Genomic DNA, 26335 nt, shown 5'->3' on the forward strand with positions numbered 1-26335 from the left:
AGAGAAGGATGAGGAGGAGAGGATGAGGAGAGAAGGATGAGGAGGGGAGGATGAGGACGAAGAGAGAAGGATGAGGAGGGGAGGATGAGGACGAAGAGAAAAGGATGAGGAGGGGAGGATGAGGAGGGGAGGATGAGGACGAAGAGAGAAGGATGAGGAGGGGAGGATGAGGAGGGGAGGATGAGGACGAAGAGAGAAGGATGAGGAGGGGAGGATGAGGACGAGGAGAGGAGGAGGGGAAGATGAGGAGGGGAGGATGAGGAGGGGAGGATGAGGACGAAGAGAGAAGGATGAGGAGGGGAGGATGAGGACGAAGAGAGAAGGATGAGGAGGGGAGGATGAGGAGGAGAGGATGAGGAGAGAAGGATGAGGAGGGGAGGATGAGGACGAGAGAAGGATGAGGAGGAGGAGAGGATGAGGAGAGAAGGATGAGGAGGGGAGGATGAGGACGAAGAGAGAAGGATGAGGAGGGGAGGATGAGGACGAAGAGATAAGGATGAGGAGGGGAGGATGAGGACGAAGAGAGAAGGATGAGGAGAGGGAAGATCAAGGAGGGGAGGATGAGGAGGGGAGGATGAGGACGAGGAGGAGAAGGATGAGGAGGGGAGGATGAGGAGGGGAGGATGAGGACGAGGAGAGAAGGATGAGGAGGGGAGGATGAGGAGGGGAGGATGAGGACGAGGAGAGAAGGATGAGGAGGGGAGGATGAGGACGAGGAGAGAAGGATGAAGAGGGGAGGATGAAGAGAGAAGGATGAGGAGGGGAGGATGAGGACGAAGAGAGAAGGATGAGGAGGGGAGGATGAAGACGAAGAGAAAAGGATGAGGAGGGGAGGATGAGGAAGAGGGGAGGATGAGGAGGGGAGGATGAGGAGGGGAGGATGAGGACGAAGAGAGAAGGATGAGGAGGGGAGGATGAGGAGGGGAGGATGAGGACGAAGAGAGAAGGATGAGGAGGGGAGGATGAGGACGAGGAGAGGAGGATGAGGAGGGGAGGATGAGGAGGGGAGGATGAGGAGGGGAGGATGAGGACGAAGAGAGAGAAGGATGAGGAGGGGAGGATGAGGACGAAGAGAGAAGGATGAGGAGGGGAGGATGAGGAGGAGAGGATGAGGAGAGAAGGATGAGGAGGGGAGGATGAGGACGAAGAGAGAAGGATGAGGAGGAGGAGAGGATGAGGAGAGAAGGATGATGAGGGGAGGATGAGGACGAAGAGAAGGATGAGGAGGGGAGGATCAACGAAGGAGAAGAGGATGAGGAGGGGAGGATGAGGACGAAGAGAGAAGGATGAGGAGGGGAGGATGAGGAGGGGAGGATGAGGAGGGGAGGATGAGGACGAGGAAAGGAGGATGAGGAGGGGAGGATGAGGAGGGGAGGATGAGGACGAGGAGAGAAGGATGAGGAGGGGAGGATGAGGAGGGGAGGATGAGGACGAGGAGAGAAGGATGAGGAGGGGAGGATGAGGACGAGGAGAGAAGGATGAGGAGGGGAGGATGAAGAGAGAAGGATGGAGGGCGAGCCCAGTCTTCTTCCTCTGTTGTGTCGTTCAGTCATTGATTCACTGGGAGGCTGTAGAGTGTGATGTATGGCAGAGAGGAAACTGAAACAATGGCTGAACCACAGACTGGAGAGAGAGAGAGAGAGAGACAGAGACAGAGAGAGAGAGACAGAGAGACAGAGAGAGAGAGAGAGAGAGACAGAGAGAGAGAGAGAGAGAGAGAGAGAGAGAGAGAGAAGGAGGGAGGGAGGGAGAGAGAGAGAGAGGGAGGGAGTGGGGAAACATGTCAGAATGATGAGGTACGGAGGGATGCAAGGAGAAAGAGGACATCTGGAATACCTGAATCCACACAACCAGACTAACTCCATCAGTAGAGCTGGGTACCCAGCACCACCCAGCACCACCCAGCCCCACCCAACACCACCCAACACCACCCAGCCCCACCCAACACCACCCAACACCACCCAGCCCACCCAGCACCACCCAACACCACCCAACACCACCCAACACCACCCAGCACCACCCAACACCACCTAACAACCCCCAACATCCCCAGCACCACGCAGCAGCGCCCAGCACCACCCAACACCACCCAGCACCACCCAACACCATCCAACACCACCCAGCACCACCCAGCACCACCCAGCACCACCCAACACCATCCAGCACCACCCAACACCACCCAGCACCACCCAGCACCACCCAACACCATCCAACACCACCCAGCACCACCCAGCACCACCCAGCACCACCCAACACCATCCAACAACACCCAACACCATCCAACACCACCCAGCACCATCCAACACCACCCAACAACACCCAGCACTACCCAACACCACCCAACACCACCCAACACCACCCAACTGTCTTACTGTAGGTTTAACAATCCCACAATAGCCCTAACCATAATCTAGACTCCGGCTTCTCTTACAAAACATCCTCAAAGGCAAAGTTCTAACAACATCATTCCTGAACATTCATCTGGTGAGAATGTAAGGAGTTCAGCCGACTCTAGGACCCAGGAGATGCCAGGGAGCCCCTCCTGCATCAGCATGGGGTTTGAACACTCCAGTGCTTCGACATTGAGCCAATGACAACACAGATAAGCGTTAGAATAGAAGAGAGAGGAGAGGGAGAGGAGGAGAGGGGTAGGAGGAGGGAGGAGAGGAGGAGAGGATGAGGGAGAGAGGAGAGGAGGAGAGGGTAGGAGGAGGGAGGAGAGGAGGAGAGAGGATAGAGGAGAGAGGAGAGGAGGAGAGGAGGAGAGGGAGAAGAGGGTAGGAGGAGGGAGGTTGTGACATCGCTGTAGCTACATCTTAAACACACCGTCTTTATATCACGCTCACTAAAGCCTGTCATTATCACCATGGAGATGGGTCCAGGAAGTCAACAGTCAGGTCAAAGGTCATGTTGATGTCTGTGTCTCACAAGGTGAGAAGGAGACACCACCCAAGGGTCAAAGGCTGAAGTTCAGGCCCCATCACCAGGAAGGAAGTCTTGAGTCTTGTTGGGGAGTCAAATCTCCCCACCGGCCCAGAGTGTCTATCTGTTATATTTATTATGTAAAGAACTGATGCTGACTGACAGATAACACCTTTGTCTCATCTATTTCTCATCTAGACTTTCCAGTTTCCAGAGAGAAAAACTCAATCAATCTCTCCATCATCTCTCCAGCCTTCTCCTCTGCTCTCGTTCTTCTCCCCCCTACTCTCCCTCCCTCCCTCCTTCAGGTTGAGTCAGTGAGCTGAAGCCCTCAGCACACATGCAACCAGATAATGCAAATACTTCTAAAAATAGAGACGATAGTGCTGACAGTGGCAGCCTTTCAGGTGGAGACATCTCACGGTAACACACACACACACACACAGATTAAACACACTTTAGGAGAGTCAAACACCGGGTTCCTTTCCGAAGCACTTCATCACTCCACAACCCAACAGCTCCTAACATCAAAGACACAACAGCAGTGTGTGTGTGTGTGTGTGTAGCTGTGTTATTGATGTCATATTGATGATGCACTGCATCTCCAGACAGACAGAGAGAGAGAAGGATGCATGGAGGGTATACCATCCTCCCCCCTCCCTCCCTCCCTCACTCGACCCCTCCCTCCCTCCCTCACTCGACCCCCCCTCCCCTCCCTCCCTCACTCGACCCCCCCCTCCCTCCCTCCCTCACTCGACCCCCCCCTCCCTCCCTCCCTCACTCGACCCCTCCCTCCCTCCACTCACCCTCCAGCTCGTGGTGGATGATGTCGGCCAGGTTGGGCTCCTCCCCCCACCAGTAGATCCAGAGTTCCTTGCGGTCGGGCTTGATCCTGCGCCTCCACACACACAGCAGGTGCTTCTGGACGCAGCGCATGAAGCTGTGGAGGACCGGCTCGTCCTGAGCCGGCGCCGAGATCACCGGGCCATACTCACCGCCGCCACGGTAACTGTAGCAGCGCCATTTGATCCCCGTCAACTCAGCCTGGGGGGGAGGGGAGGTTACATTTATTATTTGTGTAATGTGCATTTTTTTTCCATGTTGTAATTCCTGTTTGGCAGCATGGCAGGATGGCAGGATGGCAGCATGGCAGGATGGCAGAATGGCAGAATGGCAGAATGGCAGGATGGCAGGATGGCAGGATGGCAGGATGGCAGCATGGCAGCATGGCAGCATGGCAGCTGGCAGGATGGCAGGATGGCAGCATGGCAGGATGGCAGCATGGCAGCATGGCAGCATGGCAGCATGGCAGGATGGCAGCATGGCAGCATGGCAGCATGGCAGCATGGCAGGATGGCAGGATGGCAGGATGGCAGGATGGCAGGATGGCAGCATGGCAGCATGGCAGCATGGCAGCATGGCAGGATGGCAGGATGGCAGGATGGCAGGATGGCAGGATGGCAGGATGGCAGGATGGCAGGATGGCAGGATGGCAGGATGGCAGGATGGCAGCATGGCAGCATGGCAGGATGGCAGGATGGCAGGATGGCAGGATGGCAGGATGGCAGGATGGCAGGATGGCAGGATGGCAGCATGGCAGCATGGCAGCATGGCAGCATGGCAGCATGGCAGGATGGCAGGATGGCAGGATGGCAGGATGGCAGGATGGCAGGATGACGGTCGGCAGGATGGCAGGATGGCAGGTGGCAGGATGGCAGGATGGCAGGATGGCAGCATGGCAGGATGGCAGCATGGCAGCATGGCAGGATGGCAGGATGGCAGGATGAGCAGGATGGCAGGATGGCAGGATGGCAGCATGGCAGCATGGCAGCATGGCAGCATGGCAGGATGGCAGGATGGCAGCATGGCAGGATGGCAGCATGGCAGCATGGCAGCATGGCAGGATGGCAGCATGGCAGCATGGCAGCATGGCAGCATGGCAGCATGGCAGGATGGCAGGATGGCAGGATGGCAGGATGGCAGGATGGCAGGATGGCAGGATGGCAGGATGGCAGAATGGCAGAATGGCAGAATGGCAGGATGGCAGGATGGCAGGATGGCAGGATGGCAGCATGGCAGCATGGCAGCATGGCAGCATGGCAGCATGGCAGGATGGCAGGATGGCAGCATGGCAGGATGGCAGAATGGCAGAATGGCAGAATGGCAGGATGGCAGGATGGCAGGATGGCAGGATGGCAGCATGGCAGCATGGCAGCATGGCAGCATGGCAGGATGGCAGGATGGCAGCATGGCAGGATGGCAGCATGGCAGCATGGCAGCATGGCAGGATGGCAGGATGGCAGCATGGCAGCATGGCAGCATGGCAGCATGGCAGGATGGCAGGATGGCAGGATGGCAGGATGGCAGGATGGCAGGATGGCAGCATGGCAGGATGGCAGGATGGCAGGATGGCAGGATGGCAGGATGGCAGGATGGCAGGATGGCAGAATGGCAGAATGGCAGAATGGCAGGATGGCAGGATGGCAGGTAGGCAGGATGGCAGCATGGCAGCATGGCAGCATGGCAGCATGGCAGGATGGCAGGATGGCAGCATGGCAGGATGGCAGAATGGCAGAATGGCAGAATGGCAGGATGGCAGGATGGCAGGATGGCAGGATGGCAGCATGGCAGCATGGCATGGCAGCATGGCAGCATGGCAGGATGGCAGGATGGCGGCATGGCAGGATGGCAGCATGGCAGCATGGCAGCATGGCAGGATGGCAGGATGCATGGCAGCATGGCAGCATGGCAGCATGGCAGGATGGCAGGATGGCAGGATGGCAGGATGGCGGGATCGCAGGTCGGCAGGATGGCAGGATGGCAGGATGGCAGCATGGCACATAGCAGGATGGCAGGATGGCAGGATGGCAGGATGGCAGGATCAGCAGTCAGCAGGATGGCAGGATGGCAGCATGGCAGCATGGCAGGATGGCAGGATGGCAGGATGGCAGGATGGCAGGATGGCAGGATGGCAGGATGGCAGGATGGCAGGATGGCAGGATGGCAGAATGGCAGGATGGCAGGATGGCAGGATGGCAGGATGGCAGCATGGCAGCATGGCAGCATGGCAGCATGGCAGGATGGCAAGATGGCAGCATGGCAGGATGGCAGCATGGCAGCATGGCAGCATGGCAGGATGGCAGGATGGCAGCATGGCAGGTGAGCAGAATGGGCCAATGGCAGAATGGCAGGATGGCAGGATGGCAGGATGGCAGGATGGCAGCATGGCAGCATGGCAGCATGGCAGCATGGCAGGATGGCAGGATGGCAGCATGGCAGGATGGCAGCATGGCAGCATGGCAGCATGGCAGGATGGCAGGATGGCAGCATGGCAGCATGGCAGCATGGCAGCATGGCAGGATCAGCAGTCGGCAGGATGGCAGGATGGCAGGATGGCAGGATGGCAGGATCAGGATCAGCAGGATGGCAGCATGGCAGCATGGCAGGATGGCAGCATGGCAGGATGGCAGGATGGCAGCATGGCAGGATGGCAGAATGGCAGAATGGCAGGAGAATGGCAGGATGGCAGGATGGCAGGATGGCAGGATGGCAGCATGGCAGCATGGCAGCATGGCAGCATGGCAGGATGGCAGGATGGCAGCATGGCAGGATGGCAGCATGGCAGCATGGCAGCATGGCAGGATGGCAGGATGGCAGCATGGCAGCATGGCAGCATGGCAGCATGGCAGGATGGCAGGATGGCAGGATGGCAGGATGGCAGGATGGCAGGATGGCAGGATGGCAGGATGGCAGGATGGCAGCATGGCAGCATGGCAGTGAGCCAGGATGGCAGGATGGCAGGATGGCAGGATGGCAGGATGGCAGGATGGCAGGGTGGCAGCATGGCAGCATGGCAGGATGGCAGGATGGCAGGATGGCAGGATCGCAGGATGGCAGGATGGCAGGATGGCAGGATGGCAGGATGGCAGGATGGCAGCATGGCAGGATGGCAGGATGGCAGGATGGCAGGATGGCAGGATGGCAACATGGCAGCATGGCAGCATGGCAGCATGGCAGGATGGCAGGATGGCAGCATGGCAGGATGGCAGCATGGCAGCATGGCAGCATGGCAGGATGGCAGGATGGCAGCATGGCAGGATGGCAGAATCGCAGAATGGCAGAATGGCAGGATGGCAGGATGGCAGGATGGCAGGATGGCAGCATGGCAGCATGGCAGCATGGCAGCATGGCAGGATGGCAGGATGGCAGCATGGCAGGATGGCAGCATGGCAGCATGAGCAACATGGCAGGATGGTGGCAGCATGGCAGGATGGCAGGATGGCAGCATGGCAGCATGGCAGCATGGCAGCATGGCAGGATGGCAGGATGGCAGGATGGCAGGATGGCAGGATGGGAGGATGGCAGGATGGGAGGATGGCAGGATGGGCAGGATGGCAGCATGGCAGCATGGCAGGATGGGAGGATGGCAGGATGGCAGGATGGCAGGATGGCAGGATGGCAGGATGGCAGCATGGCAGCATGGCAGGATGGCAGGATGGCAGGATGGCAGGATGGGAGGATGGCAGGATGGCAGGATGGCAGGATGGCAGGATGGCAGGATGGGAGGATGGCAGGATGGCAGGATGGCAGGATGGCAGGATGGCAGGATGGCAGGATGGCAGGATGGCAGGATGGCAGGATGGCAGGATGGCAGGATGGCAGGATGGCAGCATGGCAGGATGGCAGGATGGCAGGATGGCAGGATGGCAGGATGGCAGGATGGCAGGATGGCAGGATGGCAGGATGGCAGGATGGCAGGATGGCAGGATGGCAGGATGGCAGGATGGCAGGATGGCAGGATGGCAGAATGGCAGGATGGCAGGATGGCAGGATGGCAGGATGGCAGGATGGCAGGATGGCAGGATGGCAGGATGGCAGGATGGCAGGATGGCAGGATGGCAGGATGGCAGCATGGCAGGATGGCACACTGCCACCATCACCACCCTGAGGGAACCAGCCCTCCTCTGCAGCAGGAGCAGGAGCAGCAGGAGGAGGAAGAGGAAGAGGAGGCGGAATAGGGGTATGAGGAGGAGGGAGAGGAGGAGGAGGAACAGGGGGAGGAGGATGAAGAGGAGGGGGAACAGGGGGAGGAGGAGGAAGAGGAGGGGGAACAGGGGGAGGAGGAGGAAGAAGAGGGGGAACAGGGGGAGGAGGAGGAAGAGGAGGGGGAACAGGGGGAGGAGGATGAAGAGGAGGGGGAACGGGGGAGGAGGATGAAGAGGAGGGGGAACAGGGGGAGGAGGAGGAAGAGGAGGGGGAACAGGGGGAGGAGGAGGAAGAGGAGGGGGAACAGGGGGAGGAGGATGAAGAGGAGGGGGAACGGGGGAGGAGGATGAAGAGGAGGGGGAACAGGGGGAGGAGGAGGAAGAGGAGGGGGAACAGGGGGAGGAGGAAGAGGTCTCCAAACTGGAGCAAACAGCTGAGAGGGCACCTTGCAGAGAAACTCCCCTAAAATGTGTGTGCGTGCGTGGTTGTGTAAGTGTGTGTGTGTACAGTGTGATAGTGTGTGTGTGCACACAGTGTGTGAGTGTGTGCACACAGTGTAACTACCTCTACTGAAGCCCAGGGTAATAACACACAGTGTAACTACTGAAGCCCAGGGTAATAACACACAGTGTAACTACTGAAGCCCAGGGTAATAACACACAGTGTAACTACTGAAGCCCAGGGTAATAACACACAGTGTAACTACTGAAGCCCAGGGTAATAACACACAGTGTAACTACTAAAGCCCAGGGTAATAACACACAGTGTAACTACTGAAGCCCAGGGTAATAACACACAGTGTAACTACTGAAGCCCAGGGTAATAACACACAGTGTAACTACTAAAGCCCAGGGTAATAACACACAGTGTAACTACTAAAGCCCAGGGTAATAACACACAGTGTAACTACTGAAGCCCAGGGTAATAACATAATGACAGAGAAACTGTAATCTGAGATGTAAACATTGGCACGCTGATAATGTGAGCTAAATATAGAAGAGGTCAAGGATGCAGCTGAAGGAGAAGAAGACTATGTCTGGGGAGAGAGAACACACACACACACACACACTGACAGCACCTCTACAAGAACCTGCAGCAGGGGAGGCCTGCTGTACATCTACTGGGGTTAGAGGCTGGGGTTTCGAGGCTAGGGTTAAGGCTGGGGTTAGAGGCTGGGGTTTCGAGGCTGGGGTTAGAAGCTGGGGTTAAGGCTGGGGTTAAGGCTGGGGTTAAGGCTGGGGTTAGAGGCTGGGGTTAAGGCTGGGGTTAGAGGCTGGGGTTTGGGGCTAACAGATCAGGGATGGGGAGGAGACAGGGAGGTGGAGGAGACAGGGAGGTGGAGGAGACAGGGAGGTGGAGGAGACTATTGGGCTGAATCCCACTACTCCCTTAGTTTAGAGCTAGTGGTGTCCCAATACTCTTTTTGAGCTAGGGGTAGGGCTATGACTAAGGGGTATACACCCCTTAAAACCAAGTAAGATCGGGAGTTTACTTGAAACCTAGAGCTATGTGAATACTGCGCGACCGGCAACAATGGCGGCGATACGTGCTAGATGACGTACCAGTAAACAAGTGGCGTCCCATTTCTTAGGGATATGTAGCCCTTACCCCTCAGTTTTGAGGGCCAAGAGCTAGGGGTAAACTAGGAGCTAGGGGTAAACTAGGATCTAGGGGTAAACTAGGAGCTAGGGGTAAACTAGGAGCTAGGGGTAAACTAGGATCTAGGGGTAAACTAGGAGCTAGGGGTAAACTAGGAGCTAGGGGTAAACTAGGAGCTAGGGGTAAACTAGGAGCTAGGGGTAAACTAGGAGCTAGGGGTAAACTAGGAGCTAGGGGTAAACTAGGAGCTAGGGGTAAACTAGGAGCTAGGGGTAAACTAACAGCTAGGGGTAAACTAGGAGCTAGGGGTAAAGATTAGGGGTAAGGGGGAGTATTGGGATTCAGCCTTGGTCTTTTAGACCAACACACTTTTAGTCCCTCAACCTTACACTCTACCTCTCTCTGTCCCACTCCCTCCCTCTCTCTTTTTTTGCTTTTAGCTCCCCTCTCCCTCTCTCCTCTCCCTCCCTCTGTCCTCTCCCTCCCTCTGTCCTCTCCCTCCCTCTGTCCTCTCCCTCCCTCTGTCCTCTCCCTCCCTCTGTCCTCCCTCTCAGGATCAGAGGAGGTGTGTATTGACAAACCAGGTCATGCATGACTTCACACAGGGTCACACGGCTGGCAGCTTCCTCCCCTGGCATGATGAAAACAACATGTGAACACTGAACACGCTCTTGTTCCTGAACGCACATCAGCTCCCTGCAGAACACACACATCTGTGGCAGTCTAATAAGAACCAGGAACAACGCTGTTTTCAGGAACCCTGTGGGACTCTCTGACTCTTGCGGGCAGGAGAACACGATGATGCAATCTTTCCTGTTAGGATGTTAACCTCTGTTTAAGGAAGAGTTTGAGCTTCTTAACAAACCTCTCTCTCTGGGATAACAAACCTCTCTCTCTCTCTATGATAACAAACCTCTCCCTCTCTCTCTAGGATAACAATCTGTGTCTCTTTTAAACATCTTAAATGGATGAGTTCAGTTTTTGACGTGAGAGACGGGCCTACTTTCTATCACAGCCTGTCGATACTATTGGAAGAGAGAGAGAGAGAGAGAGAGAGAGAGAGAGAGAGAGAGGAGAGAGGGGGAGAGAGGGAGAGAGGGAGAGAGGGAGAGAGAGAGAGGCAGAGGGATGAAGAGGAGAGAGGAGAGAAAGCGAGAAGAAAGGGAGAGAAAGAGAGAGAGAGAGAGAGAGACAGACACAGACTCCAGGAAGTGAGGTAGCACTACTCCAGTAAGTCAGTCAGTCAGAGGACTTCAGGCTTTGGAGAGACAGCTTGTATCAGCATCTTCAGCGATCAGAGCTGCAGTTAAAACACTTATTCTGTCACACTGGCACTTTCAACAACTCTGCTGTCTTAAGACTTGCCAAGCTGCCAGTCTCTATGACGATGGAGAACAAGAGGGGAGGAGGGTCATGTGACCAGGCTGAGGGTCATGTGACCAGGCTGAGGGTCATGTGACCAGGCTGAGGGTCATGTGACCAGGCTGAGGGTCATGTGACCAGGCTGAGGGTCATGTGACCAGGCTGATGCAGGAGCTCTGGGGGGCGGGTTGCTGGGCTCCCTGTGGATGAGTGACAGATGGACTTGCCAATCAGCAGCAGCTCATGCCACGCAGAGCCCCAATCAAGCCCTGTCCCCTCCTGTGGGGGCGGGACATGGCGAGGAGGACGGCCAATAGGCATGGAGACCGTGGCATTGGCAGTGATCCAGGTGATGGACATGGCTGACAGACGCTCTGGACAGACCTGAGGTCAGGTGACTGCTGTCTCTGGTTAACATGGGAGACAACAGACCTTCTGAAGATGAATTATTAACCATCAGATGAATAACCCTGCTACACACACACACACACACGTCTACACTGCAGCTTCAGTACAGGGCAGACATAGAACACACAAACACACCAGCAAGACAAAAACAGTTGCTAGGCAACATACAACATCTGTAAGACTTTGGCAACTTATTTAATTTTCAGTCTCCAGGGTTACGGAGGAAAGATTCCACTTTGAGACGTTTTGGGGTGTTTTCTGTTGACTCTTAATTACAGAGGGATGTTTCTCCCTCCTTTTCTCTCTCTCCATCTCTGTGTCTCTCTCTCTCTCTGTGTCTCTCTCTCTCTGTGTCTCTCTCTCTCTGTGTCTCTCTCTGTGTGTGTGTGTCTCTCTCTCTCTCTCTCTCTCTCTCTCTCTCTGTGTCTCTCTCTCTGTCTCTCTCTCTCTCTCTGTGTCTCTCTCTCTCTCTGTCTCTCTCTCTCTGTGTGTGTGTCTCTCTCTCTCTCTCTCTCTGTGTCTCTCTCTGTGTCTCTCTCTGTCTCTCTCTCTGTCTCTCTCTGTCTCTCTCTGTGTGTGTGTGTCTCTCTCTCTCTCTCTCTCTGTCTCTCTTTCTGTGTCTCTCTGTGTCTCTGTCTCTCTCTCTCTCTCTGTGTCTCTTTCTCTCTGTGTGTCTCTCTCTCTCTCTCTCTGTGTCTCTCTTCTTCCTAGTTGATCCTCCAGTTTTCATCCTTGCGCCTGGCTCTCCAGAGCTCCCAGAAGACAGGAGTCCCTCCGGAGGGGTCACAATCCCTCTGCCGGTGCGACACCAGCTCCTCTACGAGCGCTCACGACCTGACCTCAACGCAGATTTTGGTCCCTCCCAAATGTATCTAAACTCTTAATGTTTTGCATTCAAAGGTATAGTAGGTAAAAAATAAATATAAAAAATGCTCCCCCTTTGAACATGTTGATGTTTAACAAGTTGACAAGGCCCTCTAAAAGCTGTTTAGCAACACAGCTCAGTGCCAGTGGAAGGTCAATTTATATATTTGGAGCAGCCCGCTGCTTTCCAGCCAATCCTGATCCAGGCTTTCTGTGCCAGCCAATTACATATGGCGAAGCAGGGCTTGGCTTATTTTGGGAAACCACTGTCAATCCAAGTCAAGCTGGAGGAGAGTGCAGGTGTTCAGTCAAGATCAGGGGTGATATTAATGTTACCTACTGCAGCTTTAACTGAATAACAACACTACAGCAGGAGAATCGCTGGCTTCTAATGATCCAGTCACAAGCCTCCTGTCTCTTCTATCCAGCCAGCCTGATTAAGCATTTTCAACTAGACTGAAATCAATGGGTCTCCATATCATACTGGAAACCCCATCAGTGTGTGTGCATTTGTATGTGAGAATGTGTGTGTGTTCACCAGTCCAGGGCTGAGATTGAGCGGTACATATTTTCATTAGCATCTGAAAAGGCCGGATGTCTCCTAATTCAAGATGATAGCGAGCTTTGTGAAGGCGCGGCGAAAATCAATGGTTTACCAACAATGGTTCAACAATCAACAATCTGGACGCACAGCGCCAGGTCTTATCAAGAGACCCAGGGCCTCTTCGGAGATCATCTCTCAGCGGAAAACACAACCACGCGATCATTAGGATTCACCAAGGAGCACAGTACCACGCGATCATTAGGATTCACCAAGGAGCACTGCATTACTGCACTCTCTGATTGACTGTTCCTGAGGCTCCGTTTAGAAAAACTAAACGTGTTGCCTAACTGGAGCTGTTGTAGCTGAATATCTGATCAATAATCTCTGGTTGACAGATCTGTGAGGGAAGGAGATGACATCAACCAACTCACACGTCTGCTTTTAGAGAAACTGTCCTTATCAAGGATGCTGGGTCAATGATGTTAGTGACAGACATCACAGTCAAACAAACACACCTACACACACCAACACCACCTGGACCAGACCACCCCAGCCAGAGCAGGTCAACACAGGAGACTGTGGAACACATCCAGCAGAGCAACTTTCACAGAGAAGTCTGGAAACAGCGAGCGACGACCAAGTCAGAGCAGATCTGCTCTTTACCTGGAGGGAAGAGAACTTATCCCTGTAATAGAGGAGGCAGCCTGCTACCTCTCACACACACACACTGAATACACACACATACAGTATACACACAGTGTGTGTGTGTATTCAGTGTGTGTGTGTATGTGTGTGTGTGAGGAAGCAGGCTGCCTCCTCTCTGCAGGCTGTCGTCCTGCTAACAGAAACACCAGCAGGACTGTGAGAGAGAGAGAGAGAGAGAGAGAGAGAGAGAGAGAGAGAGAGAGAGAGAGAGAGAGAGAGAGAGAGAGAGAGAGAGAGAGAGAGAGAGAGAGAGAGAGAGAGAGAGAGAGAGAGAGAGAGAGAGAGAGAGAGAGAGAGAGAGAGAGAGAGAGAGAGAGAGAGAGAGAGAGAGAGAGAGAGAGAGAGAGAGAGAGAGAGAGAGAGAGAGAGAGAGAGAGAGAGAGAGAGAGAGAGAGAGAGAGAGAGAGAGAGAGAGAGAGAGAGAGAGAGAGAGAGAGAGAGAGAGAGAGAGAGAGAGAGAGAGAGAGAGAGAGAGAGAGAGAGAGGGAGAGGGAGAGAGAGGGAGAGAGAGAGAGAGGGAGAGAGAGAGGGAGAGGGAGAGGGAGAGGGAGAGGGAGAGGGAGAGGGAGAGGGAGAGGGAGAGGGAGAGGGAGAGGGAGAGGGAGAGGGAGAGGGAGAGGGAGAGGGAGAGGGAGAGGGAGAGAGGGAGAGGGAGAGGGAGAGGGAGAGAGGTATGTGAGCCCAGCACAACCAGCTGTGAGCTATTCTTGGTCCTGCTGGTGTCCCTGCTGGTCCTGCTGGTGTCCCTGTTAGCAGATACTAAACACACACACACACACACACCAGCCAGCTCCCACCACAACACATCCTCCTACCTCAAACACAGTCAAGGTGTGTTCCCGTCATCAGACAGCCCTGGCAGCCCTGCTCCTAACACCCTCACACACCCTGCTCCCCTCCCCTCACACACACCCTCCACCCCTCCCCTCACACACACCCTGCTCCCCCCCCCCATCTTTCAGCAGTCCTTCAGCTGTGTGTCAGGGCTGAGACAGATCGCCCACCCAGACAAGATCCATGGCCACACTAAGATTTATGTGTGTGTGTCTAGGTGTGTTTAGGGAGGTGTGTGTCTAGGTGTGTGTGGGGAGGTGTGTGTCTAGGTGTGTTTAGGGAGGTGTGTGTCTAGGTGTGTGTGGGGAGGTGTGTGTCTAGGTGTGTGTGTGAGGAGGCTTGTGTGTGTGTCTGAGTCTGTGTAGGAGTGTGTGTTCCTTCAGGGTGGGGCCCTGTTCCGTCGATAGGGACCCCACACAGCGTCCAAGGTAGATTAGCACTAGCTTTAGCCAGGGGTTAGCAATAGCACCACACACTGTCTGCAGATGGGACTAGCGCTAAATGCTAGGTGCTAGCGTTAGCGGGGGAGACATCTCAACCGATCCATTTAACCCTCCATCCCATACAGGTGTCTGTAGTAACACCTATGCCCCCCAGGTGTGTGCGTGTGTGAGGGCCCGGCCTGGGGAGCCCGACCTGGGGAGAGACCGACCTGGGGAGAGACCGACCTGGGGAGAGACCGACCTGGGGAGAGACCGACCTGGGGAGAGCCCAGCCTGTGGAGAGACCGGCCTGGGCTTTAATTACAGCAGCAGAATAATTTATGCATGTCTGTAGGAAAGCATGTGTTTGATCCCTGGGAACACATGATAAATGAATGTGTGAGAGTGAGTGAGTGAGTGAGTGAGTGAGTGAGTGAGAGTGAGAGAGAGAGAGAGGGTGTGTGGGTGTGTGTGTGAGTGTGTGTGAGTGTGTGTGAGTGTGTGAGAGTACTAGACCTGCCTGCGTCAGGCTGCTGTATCCCTGAGTTTCATATTTCAGCAGTGACTATCATCATGAGTCAGTACAGAGACCTGTCCAGACCAGAGTCTTTCTCTCTCTTTCCCTCCTCTCTCTTTCCTCTCCCTCCCCTCGCTCTCTCTCCCTCTTTCCTCTCCCTCTCTTTCCTCTCCCTCTCTCTCAAATGGGCCGAGGCTACCACTCAGGAAATGCACATCACACATAATACTTTCCTAAAACGAAAACAGATTTTCCTGCTCCACTTGCTCACTCCCTTCTCTCTCCTCCCTGTCTCCATCCTCCCTCTCTCGCCGTTTTCATCTGGCTGTAGAATAGAAACATTCTTCCGTCTCAGACAAAGAAGTCGTCTCAACTTCTTTCTCCATTTTCCTCGCTAGTTAATCCACAGATCAGGTGTGTGTGAGACTGATTTATCATCACAGCTGTCCACAACAGTCATCTGGATTCTTTTAATTCTAAACTCTTACACTACAATGTAAACAGGAAGCCAGACAGATAAGTCCCTCCTCCTGGGTGTTTACTGCCATGGTAACGATGCCCAACGCTGGTTCTGACACCCTGGAAGAAGAACCCTGGAATGCAGACCAACCGGCTCCCAGAGGAGCGTCTCCTGAGAGCGAACGCCTTGCTCACATGACCGTGAGGGAAACACACACACACACACCTCCTCTGGTGACTGGAGCTGTTGTTATACTGGGGTTAACACACACCTCCTGCTTTGAAGCATGCTACAGTAACGTTACTTTGGTGTCAACAGGATCCTGTGGAAACACGCGGTCTGTTCTACGACCATCCTGGATGGAAAATAGTTTTACTCTACTGGATTCCCTGCAATTCCATGTGTTTTCCTGCTGGTACATTCAGCAGTTTGCCTGTCAACAACATGACCCTAAGAGCAAACTAACTATAATGACAGATAGTAGCTTTTCACCTGAGGAACCCTCGCTCTCACCCTCCTCTCTCTCACTGATGATCCTCTGACTCTCCTGCTAATGGTTGTCAAGGTGAACAATCCCAGCCACACTGATGTGTGTGTGGGGGGGGGGGGGGGGGATTAAACCTGCAATCAAACACTAACCACTGAGCTACACCCAAACTAGATGTGTACTGAGAGACACCACCTGTGTCTGCTCTGTAACTGCAGAAACACCACCTGCGTCTGGTGCAGAAACACCACCTGCGTCTGGTGCAGAAACACCACCTGCGTCTGGTGCAGAAACACCACCTGCGTCTGGTGCAGAAACACCACCTGTGTCTGGTACAAAAACACCACCTGTGTCTGCTCTGTAACTCCAGAAACACTACCTGTGTCTGCTCTGTAAGTGCAGAAACACCACCTGTGTCTGCTTTGTAACTGCAGAAACACCACCTGTGTCTGGTGCAAAACACCACACGTGTCTGGTGCAGAAACACCACCTGTGTCTGCTCTGTAACTGCAGAAACACCACCTGTGTCTGCTCTGTAACTGCAGAAACACCACCTGTGTCTGCTCTGTAACTGCAGAAACACCACCTGTGTCTGCTCTGTAACTGCAGAAACACCACCTGTGTCTGCTCTGTAACTGCAGAAACACTACCTGTGTCTGGTGCAGAAACACCACCTGTGTCTGCTCTGTAACTGCAGAAACACCACCTGTGTCTGGTGCAGAAACACCACCTGTGTCTGCTCTGTAACTGCAGAAACACCACCTGTGTCTGGTGCAGAAACACCACCTGTGTCTGCTCTGTAACTGCAGAAACACCACCTGTGTCTAGTGCAGAAACACCACCTGTGTCTGCTCTGTAACTGCAGAAACACCACCTGTGTCTGGTGCAGAAACACCACCTGTGTCTGCTCTGTAACTGCAGAAACACCACCTGTGTCTAGTGCAGAAACACCACCTGTGTCTGCTCTGTAACTAAAGAAACACCACCTGTGTCTAGTGCAGAAACACCACCTGTGCCTGCTCTGTAACTGCAGAAACACCAGCTGTGTCTGGTGCAGAAACACCACCTGTGTCTGCTCTGTAACTCCAGGAGTGTTGGTTGCGTCTGCTCTGTTACTGCAGGAGAGCGTTGGCTGTGTCTGCTCTGTAACTGCAGGAGAGCGTTGGCTGTGTCTGCTCTGTAACTGCAGGAGAGCGTTGGCTGTGTCTGCTCTGTAACTCCAGGAGAGCGTTGGCTGTGTCTGCTCTGTAACTGCAGGAGAGCGTTGGCTGTGTCTGCTCTGTAACTCCAGGAGAGCGTTGGCTGTGTCTGCTCTGTAACTCCGGGAGAGCGTTGGCTGTGTCTGCTCTGTAACTCCGGGAGAGCGTTGGCTGTGTCTGCTCTGTAACTCCAGGAGAGCGTTGGCTGTGTCTGCTCTGTAACTCCGGGAGAGTGTTGGCTGTGCTGTGGACCACTTCAGCATCCACACCAGATCAGCATGTCTGCTGGGGAGTAAATCAATCAAGCAGGCTTTCCTGAAGACACCTGAAAGACTGTTCCTCCTCTCCCTCCTCTCCCTCCCTCCCTCCCTCCCTCCGAGAGACAGCTCACCTGGGCCATTGACACCCCCCCCCCCCTTTTGTGACTGGCTCCTCCCAGCTTGGTGTGACAGATGCAGACAGACGGGCCCCCCACACGGCCCCCCATAGCCCTGTGTTGTGTTGTTCCCCTCCACCCCGCATGAAGCCCCTCCCTCGGAGGAAGCTGTCCGTCGCTGTCGGCACATCAGCCGTGAGCGGGCAGGACAGTTGTACTCCCAGCAGCCTGCAGTGCCAGCAGGAGATCAGACCGGGCCTGCCGTCCAAGACAACGCTCTCCTCCTCCCAGACCAACACACCATCATCAGAGAGTCCAGGGCTGATGGTGTTTAGTGAAGCTGCTGGAAAACCCCTCAGCATCTCCGAGAGACATGCATGCCCCCCCCCCCCCCCCCCGCCGCCTCATACACACACACACTACTGTGAAGATAGTTGTGGAGGCAGTGTGAAGTAGCAAGTGCCTCTTGTTCTTTCTGTCACTCCACCTCAGAAATACTCTACATAAGCTCCCATATGACATGTTCTATTCATAAACAAGTCAGACTAGTTCTGACGGTTCGAGTGTTGGTGTAAGTGGGGTAGATTACTTTCTTTTTTTTTGCAAGTTTTGTTTGTAATGTTTTGTCTACACATGATTCCTAAATCGAGTTACTGCATGTAAAACAACGACTTACTTAAGCACGATTACGGATGTTTGAAATGTCATTAGAACCCAAGCTAAATTGCGTTCAATTCCATTCTACAGAGTAACCTGCGTTTACAAGGACTGATTCTACCGTGTTTAATGACTGTCGTTGTGTACATCTTCCGAGACATGCCGTAATCACCGGAGCCTCACTGTTAAAACACCCATGTCTTCTCGCACCGCTGGCTCGCGTTAATGATTGGTTAATAACGGCACCTACAATTGGTTCACCTTTGTACCGAGGACACCGATCCACGACCTTACGACTAGTCGCTCACGCCTCTTTCATGCGTCTGTACGTGCACGGATTATTGTTTATACTGTACCAGAGAGAAGATGTTGGAGTGGCAGTCTTCAAGGCTTGCCCCGTTTGCCACCCAGTTCGCTGCTGTAGTCATAATCGTCCGCCAATGGGGTCGTCAGTGCAGGGCATGTCGAAATCCGAGATCGGTATCAAAACCGAGCAGGGGCGGCAAATCGGTTCCTTTACAAGTATGCCAAGCTGCTGGCAGAGCGGGAGGGGATAGTCTTGCTATCAACAGCTAACCGCACAAGTGGTCCAAAATGATCACAAACTGTCCAAATATCCAGAGTGGCGAAAGGGCGTATTCAAAAAGCGTTGCAAAACATATTAATAAGACATCTGACTGGTAGTCCAACTGATGGTTTGTTTTTGTACATCCAGGAGGATTCGCGAATGATAATATCGTATCTATCCAGGTCAGGGGATCCGAACCTGATCATTGTCAACCGCGGAGGGCATGTAAAAACGTATCCTTTATTTCATCCATGCGGAGAGAAACGTCGATTCGTGTCCAAGCCAGTCTTCCCACTAAATCAACGATTACACAGCTCTACAGTTTGTCTCCATGTTAAGTCGAGATATTCTGTCCTTTATAACAGCAAAAATCCATCAAAATCTTCGTTTAGTCCAACAACTTCTGGAGAACATGGTAGTTTGGCGTATTACGCAGTTCTTGCATGTAAAATCGAACAATGCGATCGAGAAGGTAATGGTAGACACATTGCATGGAAAAATATCTGCTTGGATTCCGTCAGCTCCACGAGCCCATGCACCAGTTGTGATAGTTTTCGCGAATTGCACGAGCTATTAATAGCTTTCTGTCTTACCAGCAGCGGTTCCCTCACAACAGGCAACCGCGGACGGGAACGTGTAATCCTTGTTGCTTTATAACATCAGACGGTTATCCAGCCACGCTATCAATAAAACACTGCTCTTTGGTTCATTCCCCTGACAAAACCGTGCCCTCGGTCTTCAAACGATAAGCTAATTAAATGTGCCAATAAACGATTTATTTTCTTCAAACGAAAAAAGTATTCTCTGTCCACCACCAGGAAAACGGCAGCGTGATCCAGTAGACAGGTTTTAAAAAAAACATCCTTCCTTCCTCTCTGTTTCATATCATTACGAAACGTCCTCTCCTTGGTTAGCCCGCGACCCAAAGATTTGTTTAGCTTGAAACAATAATAGCTACGATCACGTTCTAACGGAGCAACGCCATAACGACCCGCCTATGATGACAGTGTCTAACGTTATTAAAAATAAATGAGGCACGCTGGTCAGATGAGTCCAATCTCGTTATCTCCCTTTAGAACCATCATGAAAAATTAAAAACGTTTTCCCTGGTTGCAGCTAGATTTATGATTTCCAAATCATGAATTAGAACGTCGATGGTATGTAGACAAGGAATTCGCAAGCGGAGGCATCCTTTCCAGGCATTGTTTATGAGTCGGTGTCTTTACTGTAACATTCGTAAGTGAGCGTGTGTGTACGGGATATGAACGGCGCTCACTGTGTGTGTATGCGTGTGTGTGCGTGTGTGTGTATTGAGTGCTTGCGCGAGCAGCAGCTAGCAGCCTCGCGCACAATCCGCCAGCCAACCACGCACAACATTGTAATGGCGGCCGGCTCGAGACTAGCTTTCCCTCATTCGGCCAAGTTGAGTCCTCACGTGATCAAAGTAAAGGATTACAGCAGTGTATGTTTGATACAGACCTCGATGCAACGCTAGAGGCGCCAGTTCACAGTCTCACCGTCAGCTGTCACGGTTACTCTCATTGTCCTCGCGCTGCTTTGTTGCAGTTGCATTGTTACTCTCGCACATTGTTAGAACGTATCACAGAGCGCGTTCCTCCACGTCTCTGTTCAGCGAGCTATGCTCGTCTCCAGGTACGGTGAACGGTGACACCGGTACAGTTGTTGCTCTGTTACATAATGGAAATATTACTTGTTTTTCCACAAATTATGTCATAATCTGGCACCCCATTTCAATGATAATCACATTCTTAGAAGTTTATGATACAACCATAACCTTGTTATGGCACCAGCATGTATTATATGTTATGAGAGATTGAACTACAAATTAAGAGATCCCAAAATCAATTTCTCAATCATTTGAAACCAATCCACTTCCTGGTTCAGGGTTGGATCATTGCATGTTCTCCATGTCTACACACCATATTATAATGTTGCTTTTAATCCAAAGTGTCAGTTAAAGGAATCAAATGTAGACCATCCTCTTTCACCCCTTAAGTGTTCCAGCAATAAACATGAGTGCTCTGAACGCTCATCACAAGAAACAGCCCCTTACATGCTTACTACACATGTATATACTGATGCAATTCATTCATGAAGATTAAAGGTTGTAACCTTCAAATTGTAAATGAATAATGTGGGACTAAATCATTCATTCATTCGTGTTAGTCTTTTCATTAAAGCTTGTGTGTGTGCTCATAAAAAATAAAAGCTAAGTATGTGTGTGTTGCATGTGTTGTGTGTATGCTTGCACCTTCTAAATAAGAACCTTAGAGTATCTTCATCAATGATTGATTTGTCTGTTCAGTATCAACTCACACCTAAAAGATTCTGTGTGATCAGATAAGTCTCTCCTCTCCTGAATCTCTTACCTCTGGCACTTCCGGTGAGCTGGGAGTCGGTCCTGCTGAGAGGAATAGATGGTCTGCATCATAATGAACACAGCCTGACACCAAACATCCATCACCCCAGCCAGGAACATTACAGCAGTCCAGTCCGGGAGGGAGGGAGGGGAGTAAAAGAGAGAGCGAAGGGGGGGGGCAGTTTAAGTCCCTCCCAGAAGCGCTGAGGTGTCTTCAGATCTCCCAGACTGTTGTCACCTTGCTGTCTTGCTGGTTCACAAGTAGCTCCCTGCACCAACGCGTTGCCCACCTGCCAGATGACATCAAGGAGCTGCTCGCTGCTCCCTCCTCCCTGCCCCCTCCTCCCTGCCCCTTGCCCCCTCCTCCCTGCCCACTCCTCCCTGCCCCTTGCCCCCTGCTCCCTGCCCCCTCCTCCCTGCCCCTTGCCCCCTCCTCCCTGCCCCTTGCCCCCTCCTCCCTGCCCCCTCCTCCCTGCCCACTGCTCCTCCACCTCTTCCTCCACCACACACACACCTCCTCACGCCAGACACAAATCAACGATGACGTGGCGATCACAGTGACAGATAAACAAAGCTTCTACTTTCCCAGTGCCTGGGCACGCCCCCGGCCGTCACACGAGGGCAGATTGATTCATTCATCATTGGAGGCTCGCAGGGCTCCCCTACGACCTCATGACCCCTGACCTCCCACAGCTCCCTCCAGACCTGCTGTGGGACACCAGTGCATCGCCCGCTCACAGCCAAACAACCACATGACCATCACATCTGAATCAAAGCACGTTCAGCACCAACGCTGCTCTGGAGAACATGGTGAGGAGGCTGTTCTGGAGATCATGGTGAAGAGGCTGGGGGGGAGAGGTTATGGGGAGGAGGTCTGGGGGGGAGAGGTTATGGTGAGGAGGTCTGGGGGGGAGAGGTTGTGGGGAGGAGGTCTGGGGGGGAGAGGTTGTGGGGAGGAGGTCTGGGGGGAGGTTATGGTGAGGAGGTCTGGGGGGGGGGGGGAGGTTATGGTGAGGAGGTCTGGGGGGGGGGGGGGGGGGGAGGTTATGGTGAGGAGGTCTGGGGGGGGGTTATGGTGAGGTCTGGTCAGGTTTTAATAGCTGGTCGTCACACAGCAATGCAAGACTCTTTAGACAAGATGGTTCAAAGAAGACTCAAACTATCAACTTCCTTGTCCTGTAGTTGTGTAAAAACCAGAATCAAGTTTATACGCGTGTCCTGGTGCTATAATGCTGGCATTGGAATTAGCCCTTTCCATGAACACACTCCACACAGAGACTGCGTGAACTAAAGTCAGTTGATCTGGTGTTTTTTAATTTTAAAGATGAGGCAAGAACACCTCACAGTGGTTTCCTGGGTGGGGGACAGCATGATTCCAGACTTGTAGGACCACCTGCTGTGCTGAAACTCAGAACACTGCCTCTCCAGTCCTCTGCTGCAGTCCAGTCAAATCCGTCTCACTTACAGCACCCATCCTTGCTGTGCACAGATGGTTAAGGTTACAGCGCCCTCTTGTGGATGAATCATATAAAATATCCTTTTGTAAGAGACAAACACGACTCCAAAAGTTAGCCAGAAAGTCATAGGTTTATTCGATAGATGAGGAGGATCTATGTTTTGAACAGCAGATCTCGTTGCACTGTGTATCCTAACCTCCCCCCCCGCCACACACACATGTAGTAAGCTACTGCCAGCACCGACATGACAACCAGAAGCACCATGGGAACAGCGAGGAAGAGGAGCCAGACCGGAGACTCACTCACACCTGCGGGAGAGATACAGTTAGAGATAGACAGGTACAGGTAGAAAGAGACAGGTACCTGGGAGAGAGACAGGTACCTGGGAGAGAGACAGGTACCTGGGAGAGAGACAGGTACCTGGGAGAGAGACAGGTACCTGGGAGAGAGACAGGTACCTGGGAGAGAGACAGGTACCTGGGAGAGAGACAGGTACCTGGGAGAGAGACAGGTACCTGGGAGAGAGACAGGTACCTGGGAGAGATACAGGTAGAGAGAGACGGGTACCTAGGAGAGATACAGGTAGAGAGAGACGGGTACCTAGGAGAGATACAGGTAGAGAGAGACGGGTACCTGGGAGAGATACAGGTAGAGAGAGACAGGTAGAGAGAGACGGGTACCTGGGACCAGGACCTTCCTTGTCCATTTTGGACAAGTGAGGTTAAAGACCTTTTTATTTGATTTGTCTCAAATGAATGTTGATGTGCTTATTCTGTGTCTTTTATCTTGTGGTCTTATTTAGCACATTGGTCAACGGAAATTGTGCTTTATAAATAAAGTAATTGATAGGTACCTGGGAGAGAGTTATCTTGTTGACTCAACCTAAAAAAGTATAGGGGGTTGTGATGAACCTATAGGATCCCCTCCACCTCAGGAACCCTGACCCCTGAGAGAGGTTCCCCTCCACCTCAGGAACCCTGACCCCAGAGAGAGGTTCCCCTCCACCTCAGGAACCCTGACCCCAGAGAGAGGTTCCCCTCCACCTCAGGAACCCTGACCCCAGAGAGAGGTTCCCCTCCACCTCAGGAACCCTGACCCCAGAGAGAGGTTCCCCTCCACCTCAGGAACCCTGACCCCAGAGAGAGGTTCCCCTCCACCTCAGGAACCCTGACCCCAGAGAGAGGTTCCCCTCCACCTCAGGAACCCTGACCCCAGAGAGAGGTTCCCCTCCACCTCAGGAACCCTGACCCCAGAGAGAGGTTCCCCTCCACCTCAGGAACCCTGACCCCAGAGAGAGGTTCCCCTCCACCTCAGGAACCCTGACCCCAGAGAGAGGTTCCCCTCCACCTCAGGAACCCTGACCCCGGGGACATCATGCCACGGCCACAGGGGCGAGGGACACTCACCGTGGTCCTCCATGACGGACAGGGGAGAGACGGAGGTTGTCCAGGTCTCCTCGTCTCCTTCAGGCTGGCCAGCCCCATCCTCCTGGTCACTCTCTGAATCATCTCTATACTGCTGGTCTCCCGGTGTCTGCACCTGGTCTCCCAGACCGCCCCCTCCATACTGCAGCTCTCCTGGGGAATCACCTCCATCCTGCTGGTCTCCCAGCTCGTCAGTCTCCACCTTGTACAAGATGGCGTCGAGAAACTCTGAGGGGAACATGGAGTCATTTGTATACAAACGTAGGCTTGAAGAGTTTATTCATTTGTATTCATATCGTTGATTCATCACTTAGTTTGCGATAGATCGTTGGGAAACAGAAGCATGAATTCCAAAAGTTCTGAGTTTAGCCTGGAATTGATATTCTCACCACCGTCTAAACATCAAGATGAGTGGTACAGTTGACGTTGAACCCTGACCTTGGCCTATCATTCTGAAAGTCAGCTTAATTTTTCTGCCGTGGAGGTTGTACAATTTCGGTCGAAATTGGTGTGATACAGATCACCCTGGACATATCGCAGGAAAAATTGCTAGTTACACACGAAATGTTCACCAAGTGGCGTTTGTTCTGCAGCTAGTCCTTTCGAGCTAGCCATCTCCCGTGAAAACTAGCTAGCTGGCGTTAGCTAACCAAAACTAGCGCTAGCTAACCCAAACTACTATCTACACTAGACAGCTGCACATCACACAGACACAGGGTGATGTAGGCGGGAAGAGAAACCAATGACGAGAGAACGATATAACACCGGTTTGTCACGTCATGCGAGCAGTGATTAGCTAGCTAGCGCTAGTGGAAGCCTACTTTCCGCCACAATAACTACAATGTTCCCTAAATTAATGTAACCCGTGCAACGGAACCTTCCAGTAGCCTACAAGCATTCCTTTCGGAAATCAAACGCACATTTTGACACCTTCCATGCAAGCACGCAAGTGCTATTAAATTCATTTTGCAGACGCTTAAAACGGTTAGGCTGTAGACAGGAATTATAACCGAGCCCAAACCACACCATTTACCAACCGTTGCCTTACACCTGGGGGGGGGGGGGGGGGGGGGGGGGGGGGGGGTTTGACAGCATTATATCTCATAGGTGTCCTGGCCAATGCTTACCTGACTGGGCCAAGACTGTGCTCAACACCAGGAAAAACACACCACCCTGAAGAAACATGTTTAGTCCCTCTCTAACACACCTCCTCGACCCTCTTACATCGACGTACAGCACTTCAGGGAAACAGCTGTCAGATGATCATCAATCAACCAATCAAAATCAACTACTGCTACTTGAGACTCATCCACACTATCTGCTGTTCTGTCTGTGCTGCTGATGGAGGTCAGAGGTCAGGTCGTTAGTGTGATCTGATACACCTGGACCAGGAAAGGGTTCCCCTTCCAGACCTGTGACTCCTCAGGTCAGACACCTGCACAGGTCGCTCACAGGATATGCAAGTGTCAAAAATCAAACAGGCTGAGGAAGAATATATTTTAATCTTTTATTCCTGTACTTGTGCACAGATATACAGGTTTCTTTCCTCAATGTTAAACCCCGTCTGAGAGACTGTAGCTGCCCATTACAGTATATAGATCTCACATTTAACACGTTTACATATTTTTTTAATGTAAATTTTCACAATAAAGACTGAGAAAAAAACGTATGCTTAGCGTGTAGACTGAGTATATGGTGTGTAAACAACAACTGAAAACATTAATTTTATATTTTCAGCATGAAAAAAGCATTACGGTCATAATGGTAAAATGTTACAGAAAATGTAATTATGTCGTCAAAGAAATGACTCAAAAACGCATTACACTGGCTTTCCCTTGTCCTAACCTACATAAACAAAAGTAACGATTACAAGGAATAAGCTGAGTCAAGATTTTATTGCTAATTGTAATTTCTGGTGCAACAATGTTGGCACTGAAATCTGTTCTGTCCATTAAAACATTCCCTTCAACACAGAAGATGTGAGATAAGAGCCAGAAGGTTCCTTGGTTATATAAAAAATATTTCAAGAATTATTAATAAAAATGTTTCCCTTTACTCGTCTGAAGTATTAAATGAAATATTAAAAACAAGGCTTGAATCTGAAGTTCTAAAGATTGAATATTTAACGTAGGCCCTAACACAGAGCCTTTTCACTCTGAACTCA

The 26335-nt window shown here is 52.5% G+C and overlaps 2 protein-coding genes across 3 annotated transcripts in view; both read right to left on the reverse strand.

Annotated features, from left to right (window-relative positions):
• LOC146220206 (mediator of RNA polymerase II transcription subunit 13-like) overlaps positions 1 to 20172 on the reverse strand; it is a 52866-nt gene extending 32694 nt beyond the window's left edge. The window contains 2 exon segments of the mRNA XM_084693625.1: positions 3729 to 3966; positions 18699 to 20172. Of these exon segments, the coding sequence (XP_084549751.1) occupies positions 3729 to 3966; positions 18699 to 18770 (310 nt within the window). The 5' untranslated portion in view covers positions 18771 to 20172.
• Positions 20173 to 22858: 2686 nt separating this feature from the next.
• Positions 22859 to 25454, reverse strand: LOC146220207 (uncharacterized). 2 transcript variants are annotated; one of them, XM_084693976.1, is made up of 3 exons: positions 25299 to 25454; positions 24154 to 24399; positions 22859 to 23055 (listed from the first exon to the last, which is right to left on the reverse strand). In XM_084693976.1, the coding sequence occupies exons 1-3, from the start codon at positions 25354 to 25356 to the stop codon at positions 22901 to 22903; spliced, it is 459 nt and encodes a 152-aa protein (XP_084550102.1). In that variant the 5' UTR covers positions 25357 to 25454; the 3' UTR covers positions 22859 to 22900. The 2 variants fall into 2 exon arrangements, with proteins under 2 accessions (XP_084550102.1, XP_084550103.1); XM_084693977.1 differs by lacking the exon at positions 25299 to 25454 and adding an exon at positions 24610 to 24989.
• Between the last annotated feature and the right edge of the window lie 881 nt (positions 25455 to 26335).

This window comes from Hypomesus nipponensis, chromosome 27 (assembly GCF_054491055.1).
Source record: "Hypomesus nipponensis isolate SF chromosome 27, ASM5449105v1, whole genome shotgun sequence".
Taxonomy (NCBI): Eukaryota; Metazoa; Chordata; class Actinopteri; order Osmeriformes; family Osmeridae; genus Hypomesus; species Hypomesus nipponensis.

Excerpts from the sequence above, each read along its gene's own strand:
- LOC146220207 (XM_084693976.1), bottom strand. The coding sequence starts at position 25,356 with ATGTTTCTTCAGGGTGGTGTGTTTTTCCTGGTGTTGAGCACAGTCTTG. Across the intron at positions 24,400-25,298 it reads CACAGTCTTGGCCCAGTCAG|AGTTTCTCGACGCCATCTTG; the intron begins GTAAGCATTGGC and ends TGTTCCCCTCAG. Across the intron at positions 23,056-24,153 it reads GTCCGTCATGGAGGACCACG|GTGTGAGTGAGTCTCCGGTC; the intron begins GTGAGTGTCCCT and ends TCTCTCCCGCAG.